General features: G+C 43.4%; 1 protein-coding gene across 1 annotated transcript in view; it reads right to left on the bottom strand.

Annotated features, from left to right (window-relative positions):
• The window catches only part of COL3A1 (collagen type III alpha 1 chain), a 97,152-nt gene that overhangs the window by 58,261 nt on the left and 13,285 nt on the right, over positions 1 to 25,606 (bottom strand). Inside the window, exons 2-4 of the mRNA XM_063116273.1 lie at positions 8,539 to 8,741; positions 2,739 to 2,783; positions 1,943 to 2,059 (exon numbers count right to left, since the gene is read on the bottom strand). Of these exons, the coding sequence (XP_062972343.1) occupies positions 1,943 to 2,059; positions 2,739 to 2,783; positions 8,539 to 8,741 (365 nt within the window). The remainder of the gene's footprint in view (positions 1 to 1,942; positions 2,060 to 2,738; positions 2,784 to 8,538; positions 8,742 to 25,606) is intronic.

Genomic DNA, 25,606 nt, shown 5'->3' on the forward strand with positions numbered 1-25,606 from the left:
GTTTTTTTTTTAAAAAAATATATATGACAGGTTTATTTTAGCACTGGCAGACATGCCCCAGAGAGTAGTAAAATGTATCTACGGAATTTGAGAAAGCAGACATGGCTGAGTATCAACATATACACTACAAAAAAAGGTACCATTTATGTGTTATTGCTCAAAAAGACTCCTGTCAGTTCACACACTTTTTGAATGCATTGTGCAGATGCTCAGTAGAAGGACTAATTGGTCTTGAAAACAAAATGCAGTGGAAATGCAGATGCAATAGAATGTGTCAATTACAGGCCCCCAAAGCTAGTTCAGATCCCATCATCTTAAATGTGAAGTTGGGTGTGTGTGCCCCAAAGTGCATCACTTTACACTTAGAATCATAGAATCATAGAATAGCAGAGTTGGAAGGGGCCTACAAGGCTATCGAGTCCAACCCCCTGCTCAATGCAGGAATCCACCCTAAAGCATCCCTGACAGATGGTTGTCCAGCTGCCTCTTGAAGGCCTCTAGTGTGGGAGAGCCCACAACCTTCCTAGGTAACTGATTCCATTGTCGCACTGCTCTAACAGTCAGGAAGTTTTTCCTGATGTCCAGCTGGAATCTGGCTTCCTTTAACTTGATTCCATTATTCCGTGTCCTGCACTCTGGGAGGATCGAGAAGAGATCCTGGCCCTCCTCTGTGTGACAACCTTTTAAGTATTTGAAGAGTGCTATCATGTCTCCCCTCAATCTTCTCTTCTCCAGGCTAAACACGCCCAGTTCTTTCAGTCTCTCTTCATAGGGTTTTATTTCCAGACCCCTGATCATCCTGGTTGCCCTCCTCTGAACATGCTCCAGCTTGTCTGCATCCTTCTTGAATTGTGGAGCCCAGAACTGGACGCAATACTCTAGATGAGGCCTAACCAGGGCCGAATAGAGAGGAACCAATGTAAGCAATGTAACTTGCTTACATTAAACTGTATTTGCAATTTGGATGTCCATTCTCCCAGTCTGAAGAGATCCTTGTGGAGCTCCTCACAATCCCTTTCTGTTTTAAACACACTAAGGGCACAGTCCTATGGGAAGTGCCCTGGCTGCTTGTAAGCCTCTGAATGTGGAGGCATATAAATATTTTAGCTAGACAGGCAATTTTGCCCATCTAACGGAGGCTTCAGGGAGGGGGAAGGGAGAAGGCTGGGGATACTTCCTAGCCTTGTGTTCCCAGTCTCCTCTCCTCCCTTCCCCTGACTCCGTGTTCCATTGTGTGAGTGCAGAGAAGTAGCTGACACAGTTTTGTCCATGCTGGCTACAAGGGGGAGGGGTGGATAGCATGGTTTTCTGGCTCTGAGTTTGGAGCCCTGTCTATGATCTCAAAGCCAGGAAACTGAACAATCTTATGTCCCCCACAAATGCTGACTGGGAGGGGAGCATAGGATTGCTCCCTAAAAATGGCATCCAGAGTGGTTATTTTAAAGTCTTTGGGATTTTAGTCTTTTAGTGGTTTCTAGCTAAAAGGGTCAAATTTAGATTGAAAACAAAATAATTTTGACCCTTTTAATGCTTTGTAGTGCTCTAGATGACATTTTAAAATGTATTTATTTAATTTGCAGCCCCAGGGGATTATTTGGGAGTAAAAAACGGCTCCTGGACCTCCCGATGTTGCCCTCCCCTGGTTTGCAAGCTAACTGTGCAATCATATGCATGTTTACTAGGAAGTAAGTTCTGCAGCTAAATTCATATTGATTGTGGTGTTGGACCCAAACTGGTAAAAGGTCATCACATTCTTGACAACTGTTTCTGACTCTTCTAGGAAGTGATCCCTTGATTCTTTGGAGAATCATCTTCATTCTGAACAGTGACCTTTGACAGAGCACTATTCTGCAGCGGAACAATTTCTTAATGACTTGGTACTCGATACATTCTTACATACAATTAATTCAGAGCAAAAAAAGAAAAAGAGAAGGTTACTTACGCCAGTCTCGAAACTAGGGCAGTTTTGGCAGATTCCAGGGGGGCCAGGATTGCCAGGCGTTCCTGGCAGGCCAGGTGAACCAGGTGAACCATTTCTTCCGGGAGTACCAGGTGGGCCCTTAACATTATTTTAGAAAAAAAAAAATCTTAAAAAACTGAATGTCATGCAACAAATGCTCAAACACTTTTGAAAGGAATAATGGAATGTTATAAAAGCAAAAACAAATGTCTGCTTGTGTGATGTTGGATGTATCCCAAAAGTGATTGTGGAAGAAGGGCATATTTTGTGTGGAGGAACATTAAATTATGTGGGCGCTCCATGTGAAGAATGAAATAGAGCTTTCCTGCACAGTGCTGTTAAGTCTCTATATCTACTTTTGGTTTCATCCAGGATTGGGATACAAGCACTAGGCAGTGTTTCTTTCCCTGCTATTCCATTATATAACTTCTAGGTGACACTGTGGTATAGTGAAATAGCATTAATACACTAGTTTTTGTCATTTTCAGAAATAATACCACATTTTCTGTGCACTAAAAAAAAACCTCACTGAGAGTGTTCTTTAAAAATGGAAGTAAAATTGGAGGGTCATGATGCTGACTAAAGAATCCATAAACAATCATGAGCCTTTCCCTAATAAGAAGGATGAAGCCTTTGAATCTAAAGTGCTACAATAGGTGACCAGTGTCAGAATCAAGTGGCTGAAGCTTCTCTTTCTTTCCTGCCTTGCATTCATATTATTAGATATTCAGATTCTCTTGCATTTTAATCAGATGTAATGACACCCTTTTACACTTACGGGATCTCCCCTGGGTCCCATGACTCCATTATCAGGCCTAGGATACTAGAAGAGAGAAAAATAGCATGAAATGAAGCCAAAGTATGCAATACATGTCAATACAAACCAATAATAATAATAATAATAATAATAATAATAATAATAATAATATGAGGAATTGCAAACATGGCTGCAAACAAAGATCCACATCTGCACATTTAAAAACTGGTATTAATTCTTACAGACAAGTGAATGAAATCATTTGGACATACCAGGCATATCCCCTAGAGAAAAGGCGGGGAACTGTGGGTTATTGATGGGCTACATCTCTCATCATCCCTGACCACTGGGCATGCTGGCCACATATAAGAGGGGAGTTCAACAACATCTTGATTGTCACAGGTCCCCACCACTGTCCTAGAGGCACATTTCTGGCTATTTAACTATAGGGTTAAATCCAACTTAAGTCGTACTTTGAGTAGACCCATTGAAATGATGAAAACAGACAGCTGCCGTGTCGTCGCCGAGCAGCAGGTCTGCAAATGCACCACTGGTGAGAAAGCTGGGGAGTCCACCAAGCCACAAAAGGGCTGGGTTATCTTACAATAGGGATATTCCTAAGGGTTTAGCGGAATAGCAAAAATGCACAAGAAGAAATTGCACTCTTTCGCTTTCACAATTAAATGCCACATTTTCCCAGCTCTAGAAAAACTTGCTGAAAGTGCTGGTTAGACACAGAAGTGAAACTGAAGCATCACGACATCATCTAAAGAACCCATAGATAACGGTGAGAACCCATAAATGATGCACACACGATAAATGCCTTGTGTAAAAAAAAAAAGCTCATTGACCGTAAATTCCTTGGGGTTTACATATGTACTCCTGTGAGGTGCCATGAGCACTGACTAAAGTCTTCTTCAATCATCCTCCATAATTGTGTGAGGGAAGAGTGGGCCTAATTAGGGATGTAAAACTTGTTCCGACTGTGTTTTGCAGACCCATTCATTCTTTCATCCACTCCTTGATGGAATCCAATTCTTTTCCAAATTCACACTTGCAAAAATGCACAAATCCCCCCCAAAATGCACGTTTTTATGCTTTAGCCTATGGGGAAATGCACATTTTCATCTTTTTTAAAACAAAAACAACAACAACATATTTTTCTACAATTGTACTTGCGTAAAATTCCAAAAAGTAAAAAACAAACAAACAAAAAAAAACCAGTCCAGAAGTCTGCAGAATGAGTTTGACTCGGGAAAAACGGGTCAGCTTCAGAATTCAGGGGTCAGATTCATAGAAATCTGAATCCATTTGATTCCTTTGTGGATTTCTCTGATATCCTTAGGCATATACCCATCCCATTCTCCTTCATGTCCTCATCACCTGGTTATCATGCATGTCATTATAAAAGAAGACGTTGTTGAAAGATGGCGTGTTTGACTGATTTAATCAGTTCTGAATTTGATTTTGTAAGCCTGTGGTGAGTAAGGTAATAGGATATTGCTGGATCATACACCTTTGGCTAATGCATAGTCATTCCATGACTGCAGAATTAGTGCTTTGGGATCATTGCTCTCTGCCTCTGTTACTTGATGAAACTATGGACCCCCTCCCGTTTCCAGATCATTGGGCTTTAATCCAATTAATGTTAGCCATGACAGAAGCCTCCTGTTGTTAGCTTTGCTCCCTTGAACCAACATGTGCTTAAAATTGTGTGAGGTCATGAGCCTGTTGTCCCCACACTCCCCTCTTCGTCCCCTCGTCCCCTCATGTAGGCTCCCCATACAGTTGAGAACCCTAGAAGATCAGGGATCTAATTCCTGAGGGAAACCTAGATGAAGGAAGCAGGTTCCATGCTGCAGGTGTTCAGCCCCCAACATGTGGAGGGCTGCAGAACTGGTGAGAGACACACACAGGCAGAGGGGGCAAACTACAGGTTCATCCCTGTTCTCCTCCTCACACAGTTATAATCATGTGGCAGGGAGGGGGGGAATGACTGAAGAGGACCATGTAAATCAATGCAACAGATGACTTGTGACTTAACAGGAACACATAAGAAGGCAGCAGGGTTTTAGTGACAAGGCCTGCTCTTGATGTAAGTAGGACTGATCCTATGTGCACGCAGACTGTACACACTTAAGCCCTGTTCAGATCCTATGCATGTCCACCATTTATATTTATAGTGTCAGTTTAGACCTTCAACTGAGTGCATGTCGGTTATGGGAGCAGGGCTTGTCTCCCCCACCCCCGGCCCACCCCCAGCAAGCACCTGCACTGTGGTTAACAGAAGTGTCATTCCTCTCAGGTTAGTCATGAACAAACTTTGGCTGAACTGGAGCCTTGGAATTCATGGAACTGGCGTCTGCCAAGCGGTTGTGGCTTTTGCACGTGTTTGCAGTGAGGCCTGGCAAACAGGGCTTCTTGTGAATAAACATTTTGCATCCTGAGAACATGTTTCTCCCCTTTGTGACTGTCTTTAGGTGGCTGCCAGGGCCTCAGCAGGGCCACTACTGATACCTGCAGTAGGCAGCTGACAACTGCAATTTGAATTTCCCACAATGCCCCAGTGTGATGCTATTCTGGGGGCACTGGGGCCAATTTAAATGGCCCCAGCAGCTAACACTCATTTTGAGCTCTTCCTCCGCCCAATGTCAAGGCTCATAAAGGTAGAAGGTGCCATGTTGCTAAGGAAAGGAAAGGAACCTCTCGTGCAAGCACTGAGTCATTAATGACTCTTGGAGGGATGCCAGCTTTCGCTGATGTTTTCTTGGCAGGCCTTATAGCGGAGTGGTTTGCCATTGCCTTCCCCGGCCATTACTACCTTTCCCCCAGCTAACTGGGTACTCATTTTAACGACCTCGGGAGGATGGAAGGCTGAGTCGACCCGAGCCGGCTGCCTGAAACCAGCTTCCGCTGGGATCGAACTCAGGCTGTGGGGAGAGTTTCAGCTGCAGAAACTGCTGCTTTACCACCCTCATATCTGGAGCCAGGTCTGTTTGCAGTCATAGAATTGTTAGAATACGGTAGTAAAGCTAGTGGTGAAGCTTCACTTTTATAGAACAGTTAGGGCCTTAATAGACCTGCCGGCTTACGCCGGCAGGGAGGCAGGGCTGAGGCGCGCTAATGTTAGCGCGCCTCCCCCACGCTTCCACACGCACGACGCGCAGGGATGTCGAGTCCCTGCGGCGTTCGCCATTTATTTTTTTTTGTTAAAGGGGCTGGGTGCGGCCCGAAGACGTCGGAGAAGGTAAGGGTTTTTTTGGGTTATTTTTACAGAGGGGGGGCGAAGGATGGCAGGGTGGGTGGCACGGGGTGAGGGCGGGTGAGATCGTGCCGCGCGCCGCCCGAGCAAGTAGGCGAGCGGCGCGAGTAAGCGAGGCGCCGCGAAAAGCCGTGGAAGTCTCCACACTTCCCCTAGCCACGGCCTGAGGCCGGAGCTGGGGAAAAAGCGCGCCATAAGCGCATTCGCTTATGGCGCGTTGGAGGAGGCCTCAGCGCGGCCTGCCTCCGGATTCCCCTGTGCGTCATCTGGACGCACAGCAGGGAAACCAGGTGAGAAGGCACGCTAAGGCCTCGTCTAGGAAGGCCCTTAGTCTTCCTGTGGGTCATATTAGGATGGAAAATAAATCCTGTTTAGACAATGTGGTAAGCCATGGTGGTTAAGTATTTTGAGCTAAACATTATGTTTTAGCATGTCATGTGAACCATTCCTAACCATGGTGGCTACATAACCACAATTTAAACATGCTTACTAACCATCTGCAGCAAAAGGGTTAGCGGCCTAACCATGGCTTAGTGTGTTGTCTGAACAGGCCCACAATGAGATAATAGCAGAGAGTCATGGATGGGCAGAAGGTAGATCTGCAGAAGTTTTGGACATCAACCTCCAGCAGGGCCAGGAATGCTGGGAGTTGAAGTCCCAAACTCTGGAGACCTGCCTAGTCTTGCTCTAAATCATACCCTGTTATTTTTGGTTCTATGTAGGTTAGCAATTTAAATTCACCTCATAAACTTTTAAAGAACTTGTGGCACTACATATGTTTTGGCCTACAACTCCCACCATTACTCACTATCGGCTATGCTAGCCAGGTCTGACAGAAATTGTAGGCCGAAACATTTGGAGGATCACACACTGCCCACCCCTGGTCTATATACATCCAATCCTATGCATTTTGCCCTACTGCATTCAATGGGGCTTACTTTCAAGTAAGTGCATAGGACTGCAGCTTTATGAGTAGCATAAAATTATCATAATACTATTAAAATATCAATGTTAAATTAAGGTTAGGGTTGGATCTTATATATGACAAGACTCCAATACTTAGCAAACAAATTTCATTTGAGGTTTTTTTTTAAAAAATCTATTTGTAGGCATTCCTAAAATGGAGAGGACTCCATTTTATGAAGCTTTCCATTTTGATCCAAATCTGGGTTTTAGCAGAACATTTTAGCTAGAAACCAAGTGCTTAACATGAAATGAGTTCTAAGTATCCACACATTATGGGGATGTTCCAGCTGAAATTCACACTTGGCAACATCAATTGGGGACAAAGTGGACTTTCTCTTGGGACAGAGTTCAGTGTTCTTTGGATCCAAGGCTTTTGGCCTAAGCAGATGTTTATGAGACTTGCCAGACTTTATTTGTATTCAAGTGAATAACAAGCCCAGCCCGATTTTGAAATGCTCAACAGTTTGCAGCATCTTTCCATTTCTAGTGAGAACAGATTTCCTTGAGAGATTGCTGTGAGACTTCCTTGTTGACATTTGGCTGGAAAGCAATCTTTTGCAGTCTATTCTGGCACAGCACATGTTAACGCTTTATCAGCCTAGGAAGCGCAGAGGTCCCTGTTAAATGTAGAAAGGGAGGAAATGACCTTGTCAGGACCTCCATGAAATGCCCTGTTTGAGTATTTGGGTATGGGGAATGGCTGTGGTTCCTGGAATACATTCAAAAGCCCTCTGCAAGGAATTCAGGCCCCTGACAAGACCAATCTGTTCCTAGCCCAGCAGCTCACATGACTGAGAGGAAGAGGAAGAGAGAGGGTCAGTTCACACAATCACTGCAGCCCACCATGGTTATTTAAGCCATGATGGGTTGCCGCACATGCCAGCGGCCAATATTCAACCCCCAGTAGGGGTTGCCATGGTTTGCCATGATATCCAAGGCTGAGGCAGTAGGGCTTGTTGAAGTGGGAAACAATCCTCAAATAACCTATGGTCTGTTGTAGGGTTATTTGAGGGCCGTTTTCCCCTCAAAAAAACCCAGTAGCATGGGTTCAGATGACACCAGCAGACCTTGACAACCCCTCATCAGGGTTGAATACTCAAAATGGTGGCCCAGCATGTGCCATAACCCACTGTGGCTTAAATAAGCCATGGTGGGCTGCATGAGAACCCAGTCAGAGAGAGAGAGATGCGTTGATGGTTATGGTGGTGGCCCCACCCACTGCTGCTTCAGACTCACCCACTGCCAGCAAGTGGCCACCCCCGCAACAGACTACAGTCCTCAAATGAATATTCCCCCACATCCCTGCTTTAGATTGTTTCTTTTATCTCAAATGCATTGTCCCTTTCTAACAATTAATTTCACAAATCCTAATCAGTACCTGATTATTTCAAATCTACAACAAAAGAGCATTTAGCATGTTCTGATCAACACCAATAGCTGGCTGCTTGAAAAGGACCCAGTTGTGCCCCAACTCATTGTATTTTAGACTAATATACCCCTTTGAAGCCAATAGGATTAAACCAGTTTAAATCTAAATATCGGCATTGGATTTAGGCTGCACCAAAAACATGATAAGTTTAAACTAGCACTTACAGGTGGCTCTGTTGGCTTTGGACAAACTGCACAACATTCTCCAAACGGAATCTCTGGAATGGCACAATCTAATTCGTCTTCAGGGCACATGATGTCATCACAAAGAACATCTCCTGAGTCACACACACAGATTTGGCACGGTTCCGGTTTCCATACATCCCTGTCAGCATACACCTGGCCAAGGTGGCTGCATTCTTTTAGGACTGGGGGGGGGGGGGATGGTGGGGAAGGGGGAAATAAAGAGGAAACATTAGTTGTTTTGTGAACATCAGTCAAATCAAAATAAAAGATCTGTGAAACAGATTGATCACACTATACTTATTTTAAATAATGATACAGTTTAACGTGACAAATTTGATGCCATGATCTACGACAAGGGCAGTGGTGCTCACTAGAGATCAATTGTTTTGTAGCTGAGGGGGAAGTACACTGGGATGTAGTTGTTGTTCTTATTGTTGTTTTAAGAGTTTTGGAACAGTTTTCACATGGCAAACAATGGCAAACATTTTCAGGAAGAACATAGATTAAGAGAAGGGTGTGAAAGTGTTAACTGAAATAAGTTAGGCAGGATGACAGGCAGGCACAAACAATAAGGAGGCAGGGACATCCTTCTGTGTTTTCTGGTACAAATTGAAAACTGCATAGAAAGAATGTGTTCTTGGTTGTTTCTGCAGTGAATAGTGCTGCTTCAGGGCATTGTGGGAAATTAAAATGGTGGCTCATAGCTGCTGCCCCTGGTAAGTGCATGGCTAGGTGGGGGCCACAGCCCCTGAAGGTGGAGAGACCCAAGGGAGGGCACAACAATGATACACCCTTTAGACTTTGAGTAGGCCCTGACCATTGTTCACATGTCATGGGCTTGAAAGAAAGTACAATTGTAGCAGGCTAGTGTCCACATGGAAAACAGTACAAGTGGAATTTGCTGACATATTTCCCAGTCTTTCCAGCATCAACAACAATCTCTCTCATTAATATCTTGAAATAATAAATAATGCAGGTATATATATTGGGGTGGGGGGAAGCAAGTCTTTGAATTCAAAGTCTTTGAATCCAGTCACGTTGTATTTTCTATGCTTAACAGCAGTCGTTTCTGCATGGTGTGGGTTGCCACTTTAAAAACAAAACAGACAAAAAACCCTAAGAGCCCAAACTGAATTTTAATTTTCTCAGAAGCAAAAGAAACATAAGGGGCCCAAATGAAAGAATTAAGTCAAATGTGGATGTTCTGAAAATGTTAATAACGTGTATTTGTATTGAAACTGGGGGTGGGGAAGAGTACAAAAAAACACTGGAGTATGATGCTAATTCAGAAAACTTTTATTTAATCCAGATGAACATTTAAATACTCCTTGAAAACTATGGTTATGCATTTTGGGGTTGTAATATTAGCAGTGTTAAAAATAGGGTCAACAATTTATAGCCTTGCCATTACCAAGTGAGTATTTCATAACCTTTAAAATTAAAACAACACTGTTTTATTACAATCTCTGCTGGAAACAAGAGGGCCACACCTTCCTTCCTTGGAGATTCATGGCAGAGTTCCCAGTAGAGTCAATGAGTTAAGACTCATCCAGTTAGAAAGAATCCATGACTTGGAAGAGGTAGATCCCTGGTTCCAGTCTCTGCCCACCCATAAATCTACTGGCTCTCTCTCATAACAAGTACTCCCTATCTATAAAATGGGAGAGAGAGATGGAGAAGGAAGAGAGAGAGGGAGGGAGAGAGGGAGGGAGGGAGGGAGAAGAAAGAAGAAAGGTTGTAATGAGGATGCATACAAACTACTTTAACTGGGTCAAGTCCCATGGTACTCAGTGGACATTATTCCTGAACAAACAAGGGCCTATTTACACCAAGCAGCATAGTGCACTATGGAAGTGGTATGAAAGCTGTATATAAAAGGCAGGCGCCATACCACTGCTTTATAGTGGTATTGAAGTGCACTGACGACTGCTGGGGCCCATTGACATATCCCATAAACCCCTTTGATAATGCTATATCCTGCTTGGTGTGGCTCCTGCCTCTTATATACCGCTTTCATAAAGCTTTCAGAGTGCAATATCCTGCTTGGTGTAGATGAGGCCAAGGTGAATTTTCCAGTGTAGCACCTTGCTCAGTTAAAATTGACTCAATAAAACAGAACTGGGCCAGGCATCAGCAGAATGTAGTTCTATGTTCATTTTATTTATTTATTTATTTATTTATTTAATGTTTTATAAAATGGCTACCCCACTTTTCAGCCTCCAAGTGCCCCTAAGGTGGCTTCCAGATTGAAAACATGAAAATACAATAAAAATAATTAGATCAAACAATACATCAGTTACACACAGTACATCGATAACACCATTAAAAGGGGCATAACATGAACCTGTTATGGTTATCCTGTTATGTTTATGGACTTGTTGTCTTGACTGAAAATACTGAGAAGTCCATTGAGAGATGGGCGGGAGCCTAGTGTGCCTGCAAGGCTGCAGGAATAAAAGCAATATCCAGCAAAATGAGGTCTTTGGACTGAGAAACACTACTTATTTTTGCCAACCAAAAGGCATGAAAATAAAATAAAATAAATAAAAAAGACATGAATTTAAAATAAAATTGCTATTGGTAATAGTCAAATAGCCTTTGCTCACTGAACCATCTTGGAGCATTGTCATTCTCTTAACATACAGTAGGTGGCAGTATTGACCAGACAGAAGGCAATATTATACACACACATCTGGTTATAATGACTTTCAGCCTTGTGTCTAAGTTTCTGGATATTGTTAAATCAGTTAAGAGCCAAACTGGAAGTGCTGCACTACAAGTTTTTGTGGCTTTTGGCAGAATGAAAGTATTAAATATTTTTTTCCAGGAGAACGTTCCATCTGGGTGGATTTGCCAGTTCAAGAAACCTCTGGTAGGTTAAGATGTAGTCAGCTCACAATGACATAATGCCCTGTACATTGCACAGAAAAGTTTCTTTCCTTTTCTTTTCAAAGGTGAAAAACACTCTGCAAAGCTCAGTGGTGTTCCACTGTTGGCAATGAACATGTCAGAAAATAATGGGGAGTCAATACTGCAATCCGAGATGCCGGTTTCCAGACTTGTGGTTGAAAAAAATGAAAGAAAAACAATAGTCAGTCAGACTTCTTAATTTTAAGCAGTTCACAATGATGGTTTTTTTTTTTTTTTAATTATTCTAGGTTACTGTAGCAAGGGGTACCTGCATCATTTATATCCAGGGCCCTGTCTTCACGGCATTGAGTTGGTGCCACCTTGCCCCCAAACCCTGCAGTTGTCTTATCCAGGGTGGCATTGGGTAATCCCAATGCCAAGGAGGGAGCGTGGGGTTTCCGGAGGTCATCCGAGAACCAGAACTTTCCCCCACCTTCTTCCTGGTGAAAGGCGACCAACAGTGGTTGCCTTCCACCAGGACTGTCCCCTGGATTGACCCTGGAGTGAGATTAGACAGCGGAAGAACTGTACTGACCTCACTCCCACTGATAAAATTTGGGTAAGCGCCTGACTTTTTCAATGCGCAGCTTCGCACAGCGGCTGTGAATCTGCAGTTGCGTCATATAACTGATGCAGTGCAGATTTGCAGCCACCATGCGGGGTTTCCCCATGGCTATTTCAAATTCATGGCTAGATGTCAGGGAACTAGAGAGAAGAGAGATAATACCAGTGGGTGGTGCAGTCAACTTCTACTGCAGTGGTATGCTCAGAAATATCATGAAGACCCCCAAAGTTAAGGACTCATTGGAAGCTTTTCTGATCTCACAGGGACTTTCATAAAACATGGGCGGGAGCACTGGGTCAGAATCCCAGTTGGCCCCATGAGCTTACTTTAGGCATGATGTCTACTACTGGGGATGAAATGAGCATATGGAGAAAGAGGTGAAGAGGAATGATGCAAATCCAAGACAGGATTTGGTGCACTTCAGCCCACTTCAGCTGATTCCTCTAAGGAAATGAGGAGCAACAGGAACACGTAGGAGAACTGTGGCCTCTCCCTGCCCTGCCTTCTTCTGGGTGGCAGTGGACACTGGTCTAAATGGAATAGGCACAAGCCAATGGGCTGCAGTGGTGACAGCTAGGAGGAGATGGCGATACTCAGGGAAGGGGGGCTGAGGGCATCTTGCTCAATGGTCCCTCCCAAATCTGTGTGCAGCCTTTCTCCCATCTCCATCCCTGACTTCGTTCTTCATGGAAACAGAGCAAGGAACAGTTGACGGACTATTTCCATGCCAACTGCTTCTCCACTCAAAATGGCTCACCCCCCCCCCCCACAAGCTGCTTTTGCCTCTGGAGAGGAAAGAGTACAGGTCCCAAGAGGTTGGGGAGAGGAGAAAGCATTTAGAAGAGTGGGGCAAATTTGAGGAAAGGAAAGACCAGTGGGGAAATGCATAAGCACCGTTTCCCTACCCAGTAGTGTTCAAGACTACAGCATCCAGCAGCTGCTAAAAATCAGGGTCAGGAGAAAAATTACACAGGTGCCTTTTTAAAATCACAGTTTGGCCCATTATCATGAGTTTACTGAACCCCAAGTAGAACAGAATGACTAAATGCATCACCAAGAATCACTGTCTTCCTCCAATTCTGAGCATTTATAAACTCCTGATGCGGTATTTGTTAGAAACAGCAATATTTTCATCAGGCTTAACAAGTGTTGACAAGTAAGAACAACAAGAATATCTGTTTCTAATCAACATAAAGCAATAGCTACACCACACACACACACACACACGTGCACACACTGAGGCTGATATCTTTTGAGTGACAATATTGGAGAAATATGATAAAATCTCCCTGGAAGTCAAACGGCTGTTGCTTGTGAGCAATGCTTGCTGTTGTCTAGTTTGTTTTGGCCTAACCTGTAGGACAGGGTAGGCCAACTCATGTTCATCCAGATGTTGTTGGGCTGCCATCACCCTTCACTGCTGGCTCTGATGGCTAGGGCTGATGAAAGTTGAAGTCTAACAACATCTGGAGGGCCATTAGTGGCCCACCCCTGACGTAGAACATGGCTTAGTTTGCTTACACAAGTCACCAATAGTTATTTGAGGCACGGGGGTCCCTTGCTGTGCTCTTACTTTTCATTTAAGACAAGGGGGGAGATTTGGGTGCCCCCTACCCATGTGTGCCCTGGGAAAGGTTTGTGATGCCTCAAGAACTACACTTCTTGTAGTGCAGTTAATAGGCAGAATGTGTATATTTTGAAAATACATATCTACATCTCTCTCTATATATGTATGAGATATGTACATGAAAACATATACCCAGCTATTTAAAAACAAGGCAAAGTCTGTCTGTGAATGTGTATGGATCCTTGGAAGAGATTTACGGGAATCTTATAAACTGTGTCCCCTTTTGATTTACTAAACAAAACGGCAAGTTTAAAACATCTCCCTGTCCCTTGGAGTGAGCTGGCAGAGTCTTATGTCTGTTATTATGGCAATGTTTACAGGAAGAGTTAATACATCCATTCCATACTAAGATTTGTAATAGAAGCAACACATACTCTCAAAATGAACTCACTGAGTTGCTGAGCCAAAATGGAGAGTGTTTTCAGTTTAGGGCAATTAGATAAGTGCTGAGTGCAGGGAACTGGAAACATTTTGCTCATAAGACTTAGAATTAGACATGAAGAAGTATAACGCAAGAACGTATAAGCACAGTCTCTTTTCACCCTCCTGTGGATTATTCTTGTCTTATACTTATCTGCAATATTTTCATCCTTCCAAACTACAAAGGAATAAGCAGGAGGTTTGTTTTTTTTAATTATTTTACTTCTCCCCACACCCAAATCTGCAAGCATGCTAGGGAGTGCAGAATCTTAGCTGTGCAATTGCTAATTACTTCCCCATTCTAATTGTTTTCTCATTCGCTTTAGCATAGAAAGTGAAAATGTACATGTCCAAGGAGAAGAATGTGTGGACCTTTACCCTTTCTTGATGTGATTAGGGCCTTTGCTAGACCAGGCTATACCCCGGGGTGATACCCGGGATCGTCCCTGTGCGTCCAGATAATGCACAGTGGATCCCAAGCCGAGGCAGGGATCAATCCCTTTGCGCCCGCTTTTTCCTGCGGTCTTGGGCTGAGCCCAAGATCATGTGTCCCATTTTCCTGGCTTTTCCCGGCTCCACACGAAAAAAGCCGCGGAGCCAGGAGCACTGTGCCTATCGGGGGCAAGGGCGAGTGGGGAAAACCGGGGGGAGTGGGGAGAGCTCTGGCTATTGGGCGGTATAGAAATGTAATAAATAAATAAAGAAAGAAATAACATTTTTTTTTAAAAAAAACCCACTTACCTTGGCGCACGAGCGTTCGTGCATTCCATTCCTTTAAAAAAAATGGCGGATGCGACAGGTCTCTCCTTGAGCTCATTGAAAAGGGAATTTCAACAGGTGTCATTTGTATATCTGGAGAACCTGGTGAAATTTCCTCTTCATCACAACACTTAAAGCTGCAGGTGCCCTGCCCTCTTTTAAATCTGGTCACTCTAGTATAGCTCCTGCACTTTAACTGTGGTGATGAAGAGGGAATTTCACCAGGTTCTCCATATATACAAATGACACCTGCTGAAATTCCCTTTTCTGTGCAACTGTTAAAGATACCTGTCCTCCTTTTCATATGGTCACCCTACATTAAACAAAATAAGGAGAACATATACATACAAGAAAGGTCAACACTCCTCACTTGTGGGTACTTAATAAAAAAAGACAAAGATATGAGTCAAGTAGAGTTGTCAAGAAAATCGTTGTATTTTAAAAAGCTCATGGGAGGGGAGGGAAGCTCTTGCCTTGGAATACATAGAGCAGGCTTCCCCAGCATTGGCCTTGTTAGCTGGGAATGATGGGAGTTATAGTCCAGAACACCTGAAGGGGGTCAGGTTGTAGAAGGCTGACATAGTGAATCGAGTCCTTTGGTGGTTTGGAATTACTGTAATTGCTGGGGTAACATGGCTCTTAGACCGGATGGCATGGCTCCTATATTTTTTATTGTTTTTTTTATTTATTTATTTATTTATTTATTTATTTATTTATTTATTTATTATTACATTTATATTCCACCTTTTTTTCCTCCAAGGAACCCAAGGCGGTGTACATAATCCTCCTCCTCTCCATTTAATCCTCACAACAACAACCCTGTGAGGTAGGCTGGGCTGAGAGTCTGTGACTGGCCCAGAGTTACCCAGTGGGTTTCCATGGCTCAGTGGGGACTAGAACCTGGATCTCCCGACTTCCAGTCCAACCCTCTGGTCACTACACCGCACTGGTTTTATAGGGAAGATGGAAGGACAGACTGAACCTCCAATGTCATCCATGGAAGCTTCCCTTGAAATGCAAATGGCAGCCACTTCTGTCAGCACTATGGCAGGGAGAAAAAAAGAGTTGAACTCCTCCACAGCCACAATGGCACTGGCTGAGGCTGCTCAGGCAGAATTCCCCAGGGCTGCTGTTTACATCACAAATAACAGACACATTCATTACATGCACTCAATGTCACATCACATCTGGTTTGGCCCTTAGAGCAAGTGTGGGTTTTGTCAGCTTCACAACACAGTCTCATGAGAACACACAGCACTTATGCTGTTCCCATCGGACCAACATGCATTGGAGAAAATAACACAGGCCTTTGAGTCATTCACGGCTAACTAAAAAGTATATTAAACACATAAATCACCATGTAGGCCATGACTCAGATGGAGAGCACATTCAAACTTTAGAGAAAAGACCAGGCTCAAACACATGTACCTTGTGTGCTAGTTTTCCATATGCAGGGAGTTTTTAAGATGGAAGATCCATTGAATCTATGCGGGTGGGGGAAAGATCCTGCTGGAAACAACTTGGGTAGATGGCCTTACCTTATAGAAGTTATTTCCACGATTTAATAATTTGGTCTTCGTATAATCCGCAGAACACTACTGCTATGCAATTGTGTTCTCTGCACTTTTATGCCCATCAATGCCTGTATGACAGTGGTCCTATTCACGCATTGGAGGAGTGAGTAGGAATGCATGGGCTGGCCCCGCCCCAAGAAAGACAAAATGGGTAGGGGGTGGGGCATGTGTGTTGCCCATTCGACCTGGCCAGTGCATGTTCAGTATCATTTTGAATAGGGATGGTGTGTCAACTTTTGATCCTGGTAGAGTCATGATTTCCCACTCGTCTTGCAGTGATCACTATGGGAAATTAAATCATGTTTTCTGCAAAGAGAACCTTTTAATCAGTGCATCATCAACAAGAAACGCGCATTTTTGTAACCTCTATTTATGGTGCAACTGTATGGTGACCATATGAAAAGGAGGACAGGGCTCCTGTATCTTTAACAGGAATGTAGAAAAGGGAATTTCAGCAAGTGTCAATTGAAGAGGGTGAACTTCCCTCTTCATCACAACAGTTAAAGCTACACTAGCTATAGTAGAGTGGCCAGATACAAGAGAGGGCAGGGCTTCTGCAGCTTTAACTGTTGTGATGAAGAGAGAATTTCACCTTCTTCAATTGACACCTGCTGCAATTCCCTTTTCTACATTCCTGTTAAAGATACAGGAGCCCTGTCCTCCTTTTCATATGGTCACCCTATGCGACTGGAATGTCTCACAGTCATCAGTTGCTGTCGTTGGGCAATCCTTATATAAGAAAAACAATCCATACATAGTATAGAAGTTAATAGTATTGGCGGTGTTATGTCCTCTTAATTGAACCATTGCATCAGAAGACTGTGAACTTCTATATGGAGTGGGAAGGAAAAATTGGCTCTTTAAGCAAACCCATCCCAATTCCCAACATCTACACAAGGCCTGGAGCGTTGGACTAATGCCCCCCAAAAGCCTTTTTAATGCTCCCTAGGATGCCTCTCTGGGACTATTATGCCAAACACAGTCCAAAATCCAATGTTCTCTTTTTGCACAGATGCACAAATCATCTCTGATATCATTTGGGGGAACAACCAGAACCAGATGTTTTATAGATCTCTCTCGATCTCTCTCTGCCCGCCCGCCCCCCGCCGCCTCTTTGCCAAGGTGGACTAGGAAAATTTATAGAAAAAGACTGAATGAATGGAGAATAAATCAGCATGAGAAACCAAGTTTGTTTCTTTTATAATTCGGTGTAAGGTGCCTCTAATAAAGCACTCCACACCTCTGAGACTTATTTTTCCTGGCATTTTTCCTGCTGCTGCACATCATTCTTTCCGTTATGGCCTGACCCACTATGTCTGCATACCAGAGTTCAAACAAAGCCTGGCACTTGGATTTCTGCCCAGTACTTGGAGAAACACTTTTATTTGGAAATACTGTTGATTTCAGTGAAAGTTATGTTCAAATAAATAAGCTTAAAGTAGTGTTAACAGCAAGATTTGGGGAAGGGCATGCAGTGACTAGAGCATTGCAAATTTCAATCTCCTGATCTTATTTACTTTATCTTTTCTTTCCTAGCAAAAAGAAAGCAATGTTATGCAATACTGCACCATCCTGCCACCCCACCTTGCCACAGAGGTACGGGAAGCAATAAGAAAATGACAAATTTGATTGAGAGAAACCTATTCTGTACAAACATTCGTCGCTTCGGTCTCCTGGGAACACTTCCTGTCAAGAGAGATGTAAATAATGGAAGCAGCAGGGAGAAATCAGGCACAAGGCTGATAGACTAACCTTAACATTAACCTCGTGTTCATCATTGGCTGAGAGGTTTGCCATTGTTTGCCATTGTCTGAGTATAGAGTTCAAAATTCATTGTAATGCTCTGCAGAATGGGAAACAATGTTAAATTCTTCCTACACACCTTGGCTGTGATCCTCAAACTGCTGTCATAAGTGCATGTACAGGGAAAGGTTGCCTTGTACAAGCTGCAGGGTGAACAAGGCACTCCAAATGCACTCCAGCTGGACATCAGGAAAAACTTTCTCACTGTTAGAGCAGCACGATGATGGAACCAGTTACCTAGGGAGGTCATGGGTTCTCCCACACTAGAGGCCTTCAAGAGGCAGCTGGACAACCATCTGTCAGGGATGCTTTTGGGTGGATTCCTGCGCTGAGCAGGGGGTTGGACTTGATGGCCTTGTAGACCCCTTCCAACTCTACTAGTCTATGATTCTATGATTCTTTGTGCTTGACAATGCTTCTTTGCCACACAACCTCTGCCCTTGATTTATAATTTAGGTGAAACATGCGTGACATCAAGTTTTTAGTAGGCCACTCACAGAATTACACAACCTCTGTCTGTCTCTCTCTTACATCCCTCAGTTCCTATCTCATAAAGGCAAGCTAAGCAATTAGCAGTAACAAAAGTTGGATAGGTTTGGATATTGGGCTGTTAATGGCATGATAAGGAATTGACTGTGACTTTTATGTGAAAGAACAAGAAGTAGAAGGAGGAACTCCTGTAAACAGACACTTAGGCCTTAGCTAGACCTAAGGTTTATCCTGGGATCATCCCAGGGTCATCCCTGCTCATGTAAATGACACACAGGGGATCCTGGGAGCAGGCAGGGACGACCCCGGGATAAACCTTAGGTCTAGCTAAGGCCTTTGGTCCTTTCTTCACCTAAGGGTTATCCCAGGAAAATGGTGGGATTGTCCCTGCCTGCTCCTGGGATCCCCTGTGTGTCATTTGGATGCACAGGGATGATCTTGGGATGTTCCCGGGGAAAAGGCAGGTTTAGAAATGGTCTTAGTAGGAAGGAGACACTTGCACATAGGAAAAGGGTAGTTTGCATTAGCAAATGGGAGTGAGCTTCATTTCCATTTCAGGATGATTTCATTGCTGGCTAAGGACCAGCAGTAAGGTAAGGGTAGACAGAGGACATATGGTGCTCTAGTGAAGCAAACAAGGACCAGACGAAAGGCAAAATTGCCAAGCAGACAGTCTAGTAATAAGGAGTTTTAATAGTAGGAGTTTAGTACGAGTTTAGCATTGGGGGTAGGAGTAGGGTTGTCAGTGAAATCCAAAATAGAATCAAATGAGTGTGAATCTGACCCATGGATTCCGCAGCAGACCAGCTTTTCCTGAGTTGCATGGATTCCACAGATTTGTGGAACATTTTTTTTTGGGAGGGGGGGAATTTCCGGAATTTTACACAAATTTACTTGTAGGAAAAGATGTCAAATAAAAGAAAACAGCTGCTAAAAATGCACATTTTCCCCATACACTAAAGCAAAAAATGCACGTTTTGGGGTGGATTTGCACGTTTTCCAGAGGTTCACATTTTTGCAAGTACAAATTTGCACAAATGTGAATTTGCACAAATTTGGGAAATTTAAAAAAAAGTGATTCTGTCAATGAGCAGATGATGGAACGAAAGGTACCTGAGAATCCATGAATAGCAGACAGAATCTGTGCATCCCTAGACAGGAGCATTGTGAAGAATGTTGGCTTATTCCCACATTTGTATGACTTTTAACACTCTGGTTGTTATGTCTTTAAGGCATTTCCCTTGTTGCCATCTGTCCTTACATTAGGCTAAATTAATACTTGCCACCTGTCACCACCGTATAGAAGAGATAAACTGCAGAGATATTACCAGTAAACTATCATGCAGAAGTAGATTTGTGGACAAGTAGAGATAAGAAGAAGAATTGCCATTTGGTGTAGCAAACCATCGGTACAAAGAAATGCATAAATGTACACAGTGGTCGAAATGTGCAAGTAAAAAGAGAAATATTTAACCAATGATATGTGTGTGTGTGTGTATGTGTATTGGATTATGCAAAAGGCACATTGTGTGGCCCCAATCTTGATCTCCTTTAAGAAACGATTTTATTGAAATGCATGAGCATTGTTAGGAATAGACATATTGTGGAATTCACTAGCACAAGATGTGATGTAATGACTATCAGCAAAGATAATATTCTGTATGTATGTTTGTACTCTGTAAAGGACCATACATTCTAATGGAATAATAATAATAATAATAATAATAATAATAATAATAATAATAGGGTCTGTTAATGGTTGGTAACCATTAGCTAATGGAGCTGCCATGTTGAGAGGCAGTTTACCACTGAATAACAGACTGGGATGTGGATGTGGTGGGGACAAGCATAAATGGAGAACTCTGCAATTTGTGACTGCTAGTAAATTTCCCAGAAGAATCTGGTTGGCTACAGGATGCTGGACTAGATGACTTTAGTCTGGTCCAGCAGGCATGCCCTTAACCTATAATGCATCTTTCTATTTTGGGGACATGGAAAACCAAATACGAAGGCTAGAGTAAGAAATATGAGTTGCTTGAAGTCTGCTTGGGCCAAATGTGTTTCCTATTCAGCAGGAGGAACCATGGGAAAAATCTCAGAAGTAGAGGAATGATGTTCTTCTGCCAAAAGGAAGAGTTACATATTTTATGCAGCGAAGTTTTAAAGTTATTTCACTTGTTGCAATATTTCCCTCATGTAACTATGGGTAAAGTTCATAGGGGGAACTTCTGTGGGGTAGATTACTACACAGAGAGAGAGAGGGAGAGGGAGAGGGAGAGGGAGGGAGGGAGGGAGGGAGAGGGGGGAGAGAGAGAGAGACTCCAGATAGGAAGGAAATTCATTCCTGGTCTAGCTCAAGTGACAGCACTATTTCATCAGTGACACAAGTCTAATTCCATGCTAAATTATAAATGGTCTGGATGATTCCAAGGGTTATGAGTCAGTGAAGAATTTAGCTCAGGTAATTCATTTCAATGTATATTAAAGCGATCCAGCTGACTACCTAAGATAAATGACTGCAAAATAAAATGAAAGTACGTGGAAGTCTTCTGATACAGGACACATCAGCTAAAAACATAAATCTTCATGCACATATTAGATTATCAGCTTCCCCTTGAAATTCCTCTGTGCATCTATTTGGGACTACTTGGTCAAACATGTATGGTATTTGGGAGAGGTTTTCTTTATCTGGACTGATACTCTTTTAATAAATAGAACACCAAAGTGATATTTTAATATATAAAAATGTTTTATTTTTGTTTTGTTTTTAAAAATCTAGACAGCTTTAAACTTTGTTTTTATGTGGAGCACTATTCTCTCTCATAGACCAACCTTCTGGAGGCCATTTGAAAGACCTATGAAGCAAAACTCCTGCACTTTGATACAGCTTTACTGAACACACACCAAGCAGGGTATAGTACTATGAAAGTGGTATATGGAAAGTGTCAATGGGCCACAACAGTTGTCAGTGCACTTCATAAAGCAGTAGTTGGCTCCTGCCTCTTATCTACTGCTTCCATACCACTTTCATGGTGCTATATCCTGCTTGGTGTAGATCTGGTGAAGAGAAGGAAGGTATAGCCAGGCATGTGCATGCTTTGTGCCACTGAGGTATTTCTCAATCAATCCTATGCATGTTTAATCAGAAGTAAATTGCACTGTCTTCAGTCGGTGTTATTCCCAGGTAAATGTGCATATGCTGGAACTGAAGGGCTGTTCAAGTCTACTTGCAGCCTAGCAATGCTTCCTCTTCATTCAGAACAGCTGCATTAGAGTGTAGAAGTAGCGATGTACCGCTGACTTACCTCACAAAACCTCAAGGGTTTTTGTGAGCATTCAGCAGGAATGCTCACAGCTCCTCAGAGGATTTCAACCCCCCCCCGCCACCCGCCAGTTTCCTGCCTCCTCAAACCCTTACCTTTGAGAAAGGGAGTCAATAGGAAAAAAAGGCTCAGAGGTAAGTCACAGGCTTAGCATCTGAGCATGAAATGATGCTTCTGAGCAATTTCAGGAGTGCCATTTCCTGCAAAGGATCATGGAATTAGTCGTTTCGTCTGAGCAGAATGGCCCTGGGCCTGACTCAAAATGGGGTGCTCCTTTTCAAGTGGGTTTCTGTTTTTCATTTATAGGACTCCTCTCTTTGAACTTCTTCACCTGCCTTATCCAGAATGAATTGGGCTATAATTCAGAATTAATCAATGCTTGCCATGGAGAAGCAAAGATCTATAAGAGCTCGGAAGCTCTCTTATTCATCAAGGCTGCATCTTTCATTAGAACACAGAGATGTACGTGCAGAAGAGGGCATGTATTGAGACTCCTTCACCTGGAATAGGTTAGCTAAGTCGGAGTGAAGAGAAGATTTTATTCAAGACAGGTCTAATATGCAAGTAAGACTATCTGTGACTAATTCTGGGCTTGTCTACACTATGCCTATATCCCGAGGAAGTCCTTGGATCATCCCTGTGCGTCCACATGACGCAGAGGGGATTCTGGGGGCAACCCGGGACTAGCAAGGACTTACCCCAGGATATCAGAAACCATGGAAGAGGTTACTTTTTCATGGTTCCAGGACCATCCCGCAGAGCATGGCTATGTGGCTGCTACTCCTGGGTTGTCCTGTCCTCCCTGTGAGTAAAATAGGCATGGAGCTGCATGGGGGCAGTTCGTGCCCATCGGGGGTGGGGAGCGGGGATGGGATTCCCCCCCCCCATACCTTTAATGCTGGAGTCCAAGTGTGCTCCTCTTGTCATGTTTTTTTTTTTAAAATGGCTGCCCTGACATCCTTCTGGGACGTCGCGCAGCTGTCTAGACACCCAGGGAGGATCACGGAAGCTGGTAAGTCCTTGATCCTCCCCCAACACCCTTGTGGTGTAGACATGCCCTCTGTGAACTGTTGGCCAATCCAAAATATGCCCCAAGATCCTGAGTCCATAAGAAACAGGATTCAACATTTTCGCAACAAAGATCCAAGTCTCTTGTGACAAAATTATCACTATGAACATACTGTGGAAGCCGGTGGGACTGTGTAATTTGTACTTCTAAAGAAACCTGCCATTACAGTGTATTCACAACCCGTCTGATTCCATAGCTGCCACTGTCACCACCACTGGGGCACATTTAGAGCAGTTCTCCATGAGTAATGGAAACATTATATCACTGCTTCTGATTCTCACCCTCCAGATCTCTGAGAGCCTTCAGTCCTAGCCTTCCCCATCCAGGTGCCCTCCAGATGTGTGGGACTGCAACTCTCATCATGTGCAAGCATGGTCCACACATCTGGATGGCACCAGGTTGGAGAGGGCTGCTTCAGTCCATCCTGATTTCTGCCTCTCCACATGGCTGGCCAAACCGTATGAGCTGGGCATTTTACAAGGCTGGTTTTCCATGCTGTATTTCTTTCTGCCTTTCGTACAGCATCCTACCCATCAGGTTACTCTGCTGGTGTGATGGCGGTTTCTGCTTGGGTTTCCCCCATCTTGCTCTGGTAATTTATGTAACAGGAACACAAGAAGCTGTCGTATACACAGCTGGCTTATTTGTCCATCTAGCCCAGTATTGTCTCTTCTGACTGGCAACAGCTCAACAGAGTCTTAGGCCAAGGTCTTTCCATCATTGCTACCACTATCTGATTAAGTGGAGAAAGAATGTGGAGTGAATGTGGAATCTTCTGCATGCAAGGTAGGTGCTCCTCCACTGAGCTACGGTGCCTCCCTTTATGGGGAACCCATGAGGGATGGACATGTGCGAATTTTACTGTGACACGGTGAATGGACATCAAAGTAGTCATGGAATATACATCCCATCTAATATATCATGTTATTTCTTCCAGAAACGTTTCTGTAGACTTCTTTATTTTATTTATTTTTATTTATTTTATTTCATTTATATCCCGCCTTTCCACCCTCCAATGAACCCAAGGCGGTGTACATCTTCCTCCTCCTCCTCTCCATTTTATCCTCACAACAACAACCCTGTGAGGTAGGTTGGGCTGAGAGTTTGTGACTGGCCCAAAGTCACCCAGTGGGTTTCTATGGCCAAGTAGGGACTAGAACCCGGATCTCCCGACTCCCAGCCAACGCCTTAGCCACTACACCACACTGGCTCTCTTCTTTACATGAAGAGATGTAACGCTGCTGCTTTCAAAGTTTTAGTAAAAGCAAAACATTGCATGTTCTGATTTATTAGATGTGTTCTCTCACCAAAACCATGGAACTAGGGAGGGGTGGGAAACTTGTGGCCCTCCATAAGTTTTGGATCACAATTCCCAACAGCCCTAGCCAGCAACACCAATGGTGATGACGGATGGGAATTGTAGGCCAAAGCGTCTGAGGGCCTCTCAAATTGCCCACCTCTGAACTGTTATCTGAACAAGCCTTCCTAAGACAAGAAAACAATGGCTCAAGCCTTCCCAAGACATTAAAACACAGATAGGTTTCTAATTAGGCCCCATTCTTGGTTGCTAGTGGTGATGGCGATATTTATTCAGCCCATGGCATTTGTAAGTGATCATGCCTTTTTGTCTTGATCATTAAGGAAGCCAGAAGCTTAGCAAAACAACTAAATACAACCAAACAAAAAGATGGGTGGTTCTATGGACTTTCTTTATCTGTAGTGCAGTTCTTGAGAGTTGACTACAGGAAACAGGAAATAGATTCCAGCTGCATGTCAACCCCATTTTAATGGGAGGGGGGAAAAGAAAAATAGCTTTATACTCAGTGTCCTGATCTAAAGACTGTTGAAATATTCAGGGGGGGGGGAAGTGGTACAGTCCTCCTATAACCATACCACATCAACATGCATGCTTTTGGGACAGTGCATTTGATTTATTTTTCATTATGGGGTGACCATATGAAAAAGAGGACAGGGCTTCTGCATCTTTAACAGTTATATAGAAAAGGGAATTTCAGCAGGTGTCTTTTGTATGTCTGCAGCACCTGGTGAAATTCCCTCTTCATCACAACAGTTCAAGCTGCAGGAGCTATATTAGAGTGACCACATGCAAAAGAGGGCAGGTCTCTTGCAGCTTGAGCTGTTGTGATGAAGAGGAAATTTCACCAAGTGCCGCATGCATACAAATGACACCTGCTGAAAATCTCCTTTTAATACAACTGTTAAACCTGCAGGAGCCCTGTCCTCTTTTCCATATGGTCACTCTACCATTCCAGAACTTCTCTCTGTGTAGAATGCTGTATTAGCACATTGAGTCACAGCTTGTGTAGGTGTGTGTTGTGAACCTCCTGGACAGCAACCCTTTTGTACAACAGCTAGTAGCAAAAGAAGCTTTAGATAATAGTAGCAGAAAAAAATACGTTATCAAAAGGATGTAGCTATTTGGCTAAAGAATAAGATAAAATTTCTATAGCACATGGTATTTTCTCTCCCACTGACATATATTTTATA

The sequence above is a fragment of the Elgaria multicarinata genome, chromosome 2, assembly GCF_023053635.1.
Source record: "Elgaria multicarinata webbii isolate HBS135686 ecotype San Diego chromosome 2, rElgMul1.1.pri, whole genome shotgun sequence".
NCBI lineage: Eukaryota > Metazoa > Chordata > Lepidosauria > Squamata > Anguidae > Elgaria > Elgaria multicarinata.